The sequence below is a fragment of the Aedes aegypti genome, chromosome 2, assembly GCF_002204515.2.
Source record: "Aedes aegypti strain LVP_AGWG chromosome 2, AaegL5.0 Primary Assembly, whole genome shotgun sequence".
Classification (NCBI taxonomy): Eukaryota; Metazoa; Arthropoda; class Insecta; order Diptera; family Culicidae; genus Aedes; species Aedes aegypti.
Genome location: NC_035108.1, coordinates 155,927,869 through 155,939,231, shown reverse-complemented (window position 1 = coordinate 155,939,231; position 11,363 = coordinate 155,927,869). Strand labels below are relative to the sequence as shown.

Below are 11,363 nucleotides of genomic sequence, written 5' to 3'. Positions count from 1 at the left end.
TTTCAGCCTGATCGGAGAACATCAATACAACTTCCCTTGGAAAGGGGGTTGCGGTTCTCGCGAACTGGCTCTTAAGTTAACAGCTGTATTTTGGCGCTCAAAACAAAAAAAAAGTGACTATAGTTTTCAAGTACCGTAAATCGGGGTAACTTTGATAATGCGGGTAACTTTGGTAGTGCGAGGCCCACAATATATTAAACGAAATAACGAAATTTCTGTTAATCAGTTATGCAAAACGAATGCAAAAGTAAAGAGTATTAGTATGAGACGTCATGCCAAAGCTATTTTCGTTCGAATCGAGTGCATTTGGGGATTTATATTCAAATATTAAAAATTTATGAGATTTTTGAAACGCTTACAAACAATCTGTTCTACGATCACTATTTGATGAAGTCATAATGAGTTCGTCACTTATTCTCGACAGCCTAGTTATAGTAGAACATGAATTAGGTCTCAAATCTCTCAGCGAAAACCATTTTAACACACTGGGACCATTTTTGTAATCTAAGTCAGAAATTTCCATGTAGCGTTAAACGCCTAGAGGTATGCAACGCCCTATAAATGTTCCGTAATTCTTTAAATTTTATTCGATTTATACTCCACTATCAAAGTTACTCCAAAACAGAAAACCAACTTTCGATTACATGAAAAATAATATATCCATTCAAAGTAAATCTTTTGGCAATAAGGCAATCCATGAGACAGCTGCTATCAGCTGGTTTTTTTGTTTACCATGTGCTATTGACGTTTCGCGATCGGAGTGACTTTCGATTACAAAGGAAAATGTAAAGCTCCGATAACACTCGCATGATTTGTTTACTTTTTCATTTCGGTTGCATTCACACTTTTAGTTGTCAGTCCTATCACGAAAAATCGTCATGGATAGCCTTATCTATCAAGAGCAGTCGATAGCTAGGATGTCAGTACTTGTTTTAAAAATATAAATTGTAATTCTTTGAAACAGAATGCTTAAATATTGAAGTTTTCTTCGAAAACAAACTATCAAAGTTACCCCGTTTTACGGTATTCTTTCAAGTAGTAACACAAGGTTAAAAACCAAGACCACTACGATTCTCTTGATTTTATTGCTCTTTCTATTCCTACAAAATTGAAAGAAAATTATTATCACGAATTTTTCACTTTATCAATAGTATGGAAATGGCATCTGTGGCATTTTTGTATCAACTAGAACACTATTCTTTAATTAAACACTTGCACTTGGTCTTGTTACAGCCACCAGTAGTAATAGTTGTAGTAGTAGTAAGGGTTCCAACGGAATTTCGGTGGATAGTAGTATACTCCAGGATAATAGTAAGTGTATGCAGCAGATCTGTCGTTCCTTATCAAGCCATCTTTGTTCACAAATTTGGCGTCTTCTCCCAGAACCGGCGCACTGTTCGGTTGAACTTCAATCTCTGCCGGAGTGTTGAATATTTTCGGTATTTCTTCAAGTTCTTCTCTCTCCGGTTGTTTTTCTTCTTGGGGCAGTTGCTGGGGATATCCCCATACTAGCGATATGGAAACGATTACCAGAATGAATTTCTGCACAACCAAAAACGGATTAATTATCGATAACAGGGGAAAAAAGCGCCAAGACTGTAGCTTACCGATGCGATTAACATTTTTGCTACCTTTTGGAGTGGACAATCTACACTATCGTAGGTGATTACCGAGAATGAAGAGACACCGCCGATGGATACTAACTTATAACCGTGGGGTTTGCACCATTGTTCATTGTTTTCAATTGATTCTATTGTAATTATCAATGGAACGATGAGTTGAATGAATCTAATGTTATGAATGAAATCGGCAACAGCTGATTTTCTAGATGTTTCACTATCGTAACAAATAACTTGTGAATTTGCATGCATGCAGCATAAACAACTTAACTGCTAGACAAATTATTTCAATTGAAGTGAGGGTTGAATTAGGGTTTATAATGAAAAGTTGAGAATAGCGTGTAACAGACAAACCTAATTGCAATTAAAATGTAGAAAAAGTGGATTATGAATCTGAGTGTGATTCTGAATCTAACAATAGTGTGCAATATTCAGACAAAACCGTTATTTTTGAACGAAAACAAAACTGGTAAAAATGAAAGAAAAATCAAACACATTGGTAAAAAGTACATTCTCACTGAGTAAGCCAAATTGAGGTACTGAGAACGGCCCACCTCAGTCTTCCGGAAACTCATAACCCTTTTTAATAACAACGAATTCACTGTCAAGGTTTCTTACCTATCCATCTATTCAAATAAATGTCAAGATTCTGAAACACACCTGCAGTCTCGGACATTTGAATACGGAAGACATGTGCCACACGCATCGACCATCTGTTTCGGGTGTCATCAATGAACCAGTATACATCAAATTCCAATCCGATCAGTATGCGTACAGAACACAGCATCCATATCACAAAGTAGCGTACCGAAGCCGGTTTTCTTTATGATGCCAAAACTGTACCAACTCACAACCACAAAAGGCGATTCATAGTGCAAACATTTTTTGCCAACTTTCTCATAGGCCAAACTCATCTGCCATTTGAAAATCGCTAGAATACGCTCAGGCCGTCTGGGGAGATCCTATACCTACCGATCATCTATCGGTAGGCTAGTTTATCTCATTAAATATTTATAAGTCTTTTCAGCATCATTTCGGTTGGATGTATTGCGTTCAATAGGGTAGTAAATGATGGGTTAATATTGAACATTAAATTTTAAATATTTCATATTTTTTGATAAGCAATAATTTTATTATAGGATAACAAAAAATAAGCCTCGTGATCTATTTGAATTAAATTTCACGCATGTATACAAATGGACACGTAAAGCATCCAATTGAATACAAGAGTACCTTGCTAAAGGGCCTATATGGTTCTGCATGCTAGTTATTTGAAAAACTCTAGCTTCAAATACATTGGTTTTTAGAAAAACGCTCAATCCAAGAGTTTAAAATAGCATTTTGGGCTACAAGAAGAGATATACACCACGAAACAAATTGTTTTTAATCATGAAAAATTTAAAAAAAAACTTAAACTTTAAGTTGAAGATGAATCGAAGCCAAACCTCAAATTTTCAAGAGCACGAATCTGGAGAACCAAACATCCGTTAAAACTGAAAACTAAATCGATTGGTCACTAGCTGGTGGTGATCAATCGATTAAGTTTTCAGCTCAAACAGGTGTTTGGTTCTCCAGATTTGTGCTCTTGTAAATTTGAAGTTTGGCTTCGATTCATCTTCACCTTAAATAACAGTCAACACTTTCTTACTCGATATTCGATATCTCGATATCGCGTTAGAGAATCCTGGTAATAGTTGATGTTAATGGCTACCTCGATGGTCGCTTGGATCGCATTTGCACTGGTTTTGTGTTCTGTAACTCTACACACTTAGAATTAAACACATAATTCGATGAAATAATTCACAGATTCTGACCTGTGAAATATGATTTTACGGATTTTTCTGTGAACGCAACTGTTTTCAACTGAACTGTCAAAAACTCAAATTCTGTGGAACTAGTGTATGTAGTTCGGTGAAACTGGAGCATTTCACTACTTTCAACAAAAATATGTGAAAGCAATGATTGGCCATATTGACAACTGCGGGCTAATCCAGAATGAGAACTTTTTTTCATCGAGTGAAAAACAGTGTTATACTATTAAATGTTCGGACTTTCAAAACATGTCTGAAGAGGTTGGTATTGTTGTAATTATAATCTTCATATATTTTTTTAATTCGAATAAAAACGAATCGTAGAAAATGTTTTTTTAAACACCGTTATTGCTATGAGGCGTTCAACTACATGCGCGTCATTCATCATTACTAATGAATGCTTCGAAATAATAGGAATAAGGGGCAGATCACGGAAATCCGAAAGAAAACTTTTTACACTTCACAGCACCTCTGTAAACATTCAACAACATTTGTCCGGTGAAATGCCAATTAAACAATCATAAAATCACCGTGAATTTGTGGAACAGTACCGAATCGTTCGGCAAAACATCTAAAAGTAAACAATTTCACAGAATATTTGCACAAAATCACCGAACACTTCGGGGTTTTTGACAGATGTACTTCTTTAAGATTTACAGATCATTCGGTGAACCAAAAAATAATCGAACGGTTCACCGAAATCTTCGATAAATTCTATGTATGTTTCTCTCTAATTCGGACCCTGCAATGCCAAGTTATGAAGAGTTGACTGTATTCAAAAACCCAATTAATGATATTTTATATTTTTACCACAGTTTTTTAATGAGAAGCAAATGTTTAGGTTCTGTCCATAAAGCAAGTGGTCATTTTTCCCGCATTTTCATACACCCACTGCCTTCGTTGTCTTCGGTCCAAACGAAAATTTTGAAATATATATCGATCGAGGTCTTTGGCCTCTCCCGTACCCCATGTTCGACCACGTGGTTTATAGACGGCCCCTGATAATAATGTTTCGTTATGTAGATTTTTCTAATTAAAAAGTTTGTTTCAAGAGCAAAGTTTTTGTTTATTTAAAAAATGATAGTTTTACTTATGAAAAAAAAATTGATAATAACATATTAAGTTCATTAAATTTCTAACAACATAAATAAGATTTCTCAAAACTGATTCTTAGATACCCCGAGAATTCAACGAGCATTTCTGACACAATTTATCATAAAAGTTGACTTTGTTATAAAACTAACAAACTGTCATACTACTATTCGTTCGCTTTTATCTTGAAATCTTATCAAATTTCCTAACGTGTTATTTTCAATCTCAATATTTGTTTTTGTTTTTCAATATTTGCGCCATTTGTTCGCAAGCTCTCAAAAAATCTTCTAGTTTAAGAAACCGTGTCGATATTAATCATTGGTGATTTGGTATTGAAGATATTCCGATGTTCTTTGGGGACCGACATTCTTCATATCTATGGCGGCCATTTTGTTTTGGTCAATTTATCAAAAAATAAATAAAATGTGGACTATACAACGACAAGTGATATAGAGCGACTCTGGAAAAAGAACATACAAATCGGTTCAGTATTCTTGGAGATATCTAAAAATTACGATATTACAATCTCAGGGCGGGTTTGTGTTATAAGAGTTCAAATAGCAATTTAGGAAACCATACAGAAACTCAAAAGGATCAAAAATAGTTGATGATGACCGTCGTTCTACCGACTCATAAAGACACCACTCACGAGTATCATCACTGGAAAAACTAACAAATTCAAATCTTCCTGTCCGCTTCAGACACGTGAGTGAAAAGACAAAAACAGAAAAAGAAGCAGGTAGAACAACTCATACGTGAGAAATCTCGAAGACCAAAAACTGTTACAGGAAAAGTATTAACATTCTACAAGAATACATAATTTGGTGAAGAACAGCAAGAACATTAAGAAGATTATTCAAATGTTATAACTTAGGTTTTTATTCATTTTTGTGTGTTCCTTCCCTCTTCATTCTTCTTCCTACTCTCCCTAATGTGTATGCGGATTTTATAATTCATTTTATATCTTTGTTTGTTACTCACGGACCCTTTTAGAAGCTGCGATGAATTCCGCCGGCAAAGCAGAAGTGACGGCCATTGAATGCGGAGTGCTGGACGAAGAATGAGACGGCAAAGAAGAACTCCGGATTTAACGCATTGACGATAGTGGTATTGCGACTAACACTCCAAATACGGCAACGATCTGCAACTTTTTGGATTTACCTTATAATGATGGGTCACATGATAATGAACTTTTCTACACAAATTAAACACACCGCGACACATCACTATTTTATTCACGCACTCTCACCTATTCCACGGTCTAGGTCGAAATTGACGGGAAGAAATTCGGAACTTCCTCATATAAGGTGTGATTTTACATCTTTGTGGACGGAAGTACGTAAAATTACCGAAGTAATTATACAACCTTTCCAAACGACGATCATCATCAACTACGAATGAGAACCGATTAAAGCGCTATATCTTTCACTATAATTCTATCTGAATGACCTGTATCGTCTATTTTGGACTCCGATCTGTTTTTAACGATCGTTAACTTTCGAGCTTGAACTTTGAACCTTAGGCTCAGGGACTTTTATTTGATATATTATTTGCAGAAGGCGGCTTGTATGCAAGTTTTGTATGCGGTTTTGAAAAGGTGCATTTCACTTTGAACTGTTATATAAAATATCGCGTACAATTATGTGAACTATTGAATTTTTGTTAATTTAGACAATCAAACAATATAAAATTAAATGAAAAATAAATTAATATAAATAATACATTAACATTAAAGAACATGAAAAAACAATGTAATTACATAAAAATGTATGTGCATTTATATTTATATTGAATAAATCTTAAATCTATTTACAAAAAAGTGATCATGCTACAGTTTTCTTGAAAAATCGCTATATGAAGTAGAGTGTTTGTGGTATTAATATGTTCGAAATTTAAGACAAAATGATACATTGAGGAATAAGAGACAAACGATAATTACCCCTTTACCAGCAGTTACATTTTTCCCACAAATATTATTCAAATGACGATAATTTTTTTTGCATCAATTTTTCACTATTCCTCAAAAATTTCTTCTCTTTTTGGCATCTGTGTCAGCATTGAACATTGATTAACTCGTTCTGATCTTCCGATATTTATTATGAGATCAAAACTTCCCAAATAAAATTTCCTTGGCCGCCATTTTGTTTTTAGTCAATTATCCAAAAAACATTAAATACTGACTACTATACAATATCAGGTAATAAGGAGCTTCTCTACTAAAAACATATAACTCGGTTTTGTTTTCTCCAAGAAATCAAAAAATACAATTTGATGTATTTCATATTTTAAGATCAACCTGAGATATTTCCGTGGGTTATGTCTGCGCGACGGTCCCCCAAGGAATTTTGGAATATCCGATCTAGATGACCAACGACAGAATTCGACACGGATTCTAAAAGCAGGAGTACAATTTTTTTGAGAACTTATGAAAAAATGGTGCAAAAATCTCGAAAAACAAAAAAAGTTGTTGCGCTTTAATATTTTTTGTGGTGAGAAAATGATGCTGCTAGTAGTTAAGTTAAGTTAAGCTTAATTAATTTAATTAAATGAAAGTTATGTTAAGTTAAGCTTAATTAATAATCAAAACCGTTTTGACTCATATTCTTAACACTTAAGGCCAACAGTGGCTTAAAATGCAGCTGTTAAGCATAAATTAGCTGATATTTTGAAAATAATCAATTTCTTTGCCAAATTTATCTGTAATCCCACGTTTCTCAACAGGGGGTCCAATGATTTTTCATGTTCGAAATTTAAAACAAAACGTCGGCGATTTTTCAAGAAAACCACCCAAATTTCTTCACAGGATGATCAATTCATCTATGATTCAATCAGGCATTGCAAAATTCGCTCTCGATTTTGAAGCAGGATCAAAGCAAGCGAAAAACAACATCCCTTTTGTATCGGTCTGTGATCGCCAATGTTTCGCAAGTTGTAGCATGCTTGATAAATAAGAGCCCCAAAGAGGGAGCAATGATAAAACCCGTTTTTCTCGCTTGTTCACCATTGAGGGTAGGTATCCTATTTTACTAACATGATAAACAATTCCCGAACATCCTATAGCAATATTTTCTGCCCTCAGTTTGGAGTTTGTTTAGATGGATTTTATCATGCACTGTTATCCCCCCTGAACTAATCAGAGCTATAGCAGAAGATGATAACTCTCATGATACGTTGCGGATCATGATTGTTACAGAGAGCGATAAGTGAGAGATACTCCCAATTTTCTCAAAATTGCTTTCAAGTAGTAATATTCCAAAACAATATATAAATCAATTGGGATTTGGAAATATATAACTATGCATTTGTTATATTTTATGCTAAAAATTTTAACTTTCAATTTCATCATGTAAAAAATCACTTTTTTGGTGGTGAATTACGATTAATTAATGTAACTATGATAATATGTCAAATATTAAACCTTCAAATTTATTTATAAATGGGTTACAATTATATATAAATAGGTATATTTTCGGAAATTCAATGAAAATTTTCAAAAATATTTGGTTTGCTCACGCATTTTATATGATGTTCAATTTGCCAACGCAGTGCAGGTAAAAGGCAGCATCCATTTATAAATCAAAGCTAAATTTCACAATTTCCCCCCGTCCGTAACTCATTTTCTATGAACCATTTCAAATTTTTGTATGGACCGTAACGCTTGAGCTGGGAAGTACCTCCCCTTCCCCTAGCCCTCCCCCTAGAGCGTTACTCAATTTTTTGACGGCGCCAAATTAACATTTCCATGTTTTTTAGCTCAGGATTAAAATATGTGAAAATTTTGCTATCTGAGTCTTAATCCGACTGCTTTATATAACATTACGATTTTTGATGTTGTGCAATAGAACAATACAAATTCATCGTTTTTTCATTGGGAACAAGATGGTATCCTTAACGTGTTCGTTTAACCACCGCTTCCCCTAGGCCCTATTCAATTTTATTCATTCTTCAATTCATTATTTAATAAAAAAAATATTTTTGCATTTGATTCGAAATAACTCGAGAATGACCACTTCTAAAAAGTTAATCATAGAAATCGTTATTTTGAGCAAGTTTTATGAATGGTAGAAATGGCAACCATATTGATTGGAAGCAAAGGTGTAGAGTAGGGGTGTTCTGTTTTATGCTCTGGTAGCGACAAACGTTTAAGCTGTAATTTATTGCACATTTAATTTATGATCAAGTTGTAGGCAATTCCCGCCTAAGGAATCTTGCTGTTATATGTTTTTGACGTTTTGAAGTTTACATGTATACACGACGAAACACGTGTCAAATGTACAGATTGAAATTGAAACTGCGAAAAGAAACCAAGTGCTCCGGTGGGGATCGAAGCCACGACTCCCTATTTGCTAGATGGGCGCTTCTTCAAGCTGCGTAGCCCCTTGAGAGACCCCGACGTTCGAAGGCGAACTGAACTCGTAATTTATTCATTTCCCATTTGGTGCAGTATATTGACGTAAAACAAACCATAATTTGCAAATCCTGGTTTTCACAGTTGCTAACACGTTATAATCCACAGTATTTTGAAGTTTCTTATTTTACCATAAAAACATAATTATTTGATAAAAAAATATTTTTTGAAATCGATCAAAAGATGCTCTTAGAAAAACTTTTTTGTTAAAAAAAAGTCTCCATACAACATACTGTTTTGATCACTATTTAGAACACTTAATGCTTCCAGTGAATTCATATGCATACACAGTTAAGTCTCCCTTACCCGCTATTACGTATCTCGATATCGAATTAGAGAACCATAATAAATTTCATGGCTAATTCCATGGTCCCTTGGATGGCATTTGCACTGGTTTTATGCACTGCAACTTGATGCCTCCCTTACTCGATTATCCCATTAATATCGAGTTATGTAGAGTTGACTTTATTAGGCATCAATGAGCAAAAATTGGTGAAAATATTGTTAACTATTAATTGTGCTGATAAAAATATTATATAAATATGTTTTACTGTTGTGTTTTCTTATATGTAGAACAATTTGACTCGAACTACAAGCAGCATGAATAATTACCATTTAATTATCGCAAATAAACTCACCTGATCTAGTTGTTGCTCGGGATTAGAAACAAAACGGTATTTTTCCTATCAGGATTCTGTGGTGCAAATTTAACAAAAAAATAAAATAAAGCTAATGTTAAATTTAAATTTAAGCTTTCATTTTTCAATTTTCATGAAATTTCTTTCTATAATAACTAAAATGGTCACCTACACCAAATTTATCAACAGTTTTATAGCTAAGATTTTTCAAATGATTTACATGCAAAATCTCATAGAACTTTTTAACAAGTTACTCGTGAGTCAAAATTGTCGCATTATCTATGCAATATATTTATTCTACCATACCTAACATATGCATAAAATTGATTCCAAATCGAAGATTATCGAGTTCGGTGAACGACCGTGATTAGTAAACCGAACGCCGTTTTGTAACCCTATTCCGAAATCCAGTTCCACGGGTATTCGCATCTCTCGAAGGAGTGCGTGTCCGGCAAAAGTTCTTCGAAGCCAGAATTTGAAATTTCTGCGATCACTACTCTTCTTTTTCGAATCAAAAATTATACGCGGCGTGACATTTTATATAAAAGCTATCGAGTTCTACCCGAGTGTCAGTAGTGTTCAAGACTTCCTCCGCTGAAACATATTGTGTTCAAATAGTTCCAAAACCAATATTTAACCATGTTCAAGGTAGTTGCCAATGCAAATAATTATGTTGAAGTGACCTAGTGCTAATAAATCAATTAAATTGTGTGATCCGCCCTACAGGTTGTGTGTCTTCTGGCTCTGGTTGCGAGCATTTCCGCCACCCCAACTTTGTTGTTGGCCAAGAAACTTGCCCTCAAACATCTGTTGCTGTCGAAAGCCCATGAAGGGTCGGTTCCAGCCGGACCCGTTGGATATGCAGCTGAACCCGTTCCATATGCTCATCCAGTTGCTTATGCTCAACCCGTTGCATATGCCCAACCCGTGGCTTATGCTCAGCCAGCTCCAGTGTACGTCCAACCTGCTCCAGCCCCACAAGTAATTGAGGCTCGTCAAGTCCCAGCCCCAGCTCCAGGTATAATTAACTATTTTCGAAACATTTGAAACTTGAATATAACAATAATTATTATTGTTCAGTTCACCACGTTGTGTATGTGTCCAAGCCTGAGCCCCAGCCTGAGATCGTTCATCACACCCAAGCAGTGACCTATGAGGCTGCTCCTCAACCTGCTGCTACCTATGGCCCACCAGCCACCACTTTTGAAATTGCTCACCAGCCTGCCGTAACCGTCGAGGCTCCAGCAGTCCACCACGCCGTTACCTACCAGGCTGCTCCAGTGCCAGTTAGCTATGCTGCCCCCGCTCCAGTCACTTATGCTGCACCTGCTCCAGTGTTTCACAAGCCCAAGGGATTCGAACTGACCAAGCGTTTCTTCTTCTAAACGTGATACGTTTCAGTACTCCAGAGCGTTGAACCAAATCCAAAATTTCACCACAAAACAATAGGACAATTTTACCAATTTTTAGTATGAGCGCATCTTTGAAGAATGCATTTAATAAAGTGTAGTGAAACAAATTTAAAATTTGGCGATGGTTACAAAATTACAATAATATCCGAAAGTCCATATCAATTCAAAATTATGGATCGTTTAATGAACGTTAATATCGATTTGTTGTGTTTTTTTACAAACTTTGTATGCGTTATTCATTACATTCATTTATTTTGCTTTATGGACAGATTCCTGAATCTTTCCCTTTTAAGTTTCGTATGCGTAAAATAAATGATATAACAAGTTTTCAAGATGTTCCATTTTTTATAGCAAATGATTTGTCAAAGGCAAAAAGTGTGTAA

The 11,363-nt window shown here is 35.1% G+C and overlaps 2 protein-coding genes across 2 annotated transcripts; one reads left to right on the top strand and one right to left on the bottom strand.

Moving 5' to 3' along the window:
• Positions 1-1,066: 1,066 nt before the first annotated feature.
• LOC110676147 lies at positions 1,067-1,759 on the bottom strand. The gene is made up of 2 exons (XM_021842889.1): positions 1,608-1,759; positions 1,067-1,542 (listed from the first exon to the last, which is right to left on the bottom strand). The coding sequence occupies exons 1-2, from the start codon at positions 1,620-1,622 to the stop codon at positions 1,228-1,230; spliced, it is 330 nt and encodes a 109-aa protein (XP_021698581.1). The 5' UTR covers positions 1,623-1,759; the 3' UTR covers positions 1,067-1,227.
• Positions 1,760-10,072: 8,313 nt separating this feature from the next.
• LOC5577964 (extensin-1) lies at positions 10,073-11,094 on the top strand. The gene is made up of 3 exons (XM_001663588.2): positions 10,073-10,216; positions 10,295-10,586; positions 10,649-11,094. Exons 1-3 carry the CDS (start codon positions 10,208-10,210, stop codon positions 10,951-10,953), a joined length of 606 nt encoding a protein of 201 aa, XP_001663638.2. The 5' UTR covers positions 10,073-10,207; the 3' UTR covers positions 10,954-11,094.
• The last annotated feature ends 269 nt before the right edge of the window (positions 11,095-11,363 follow it).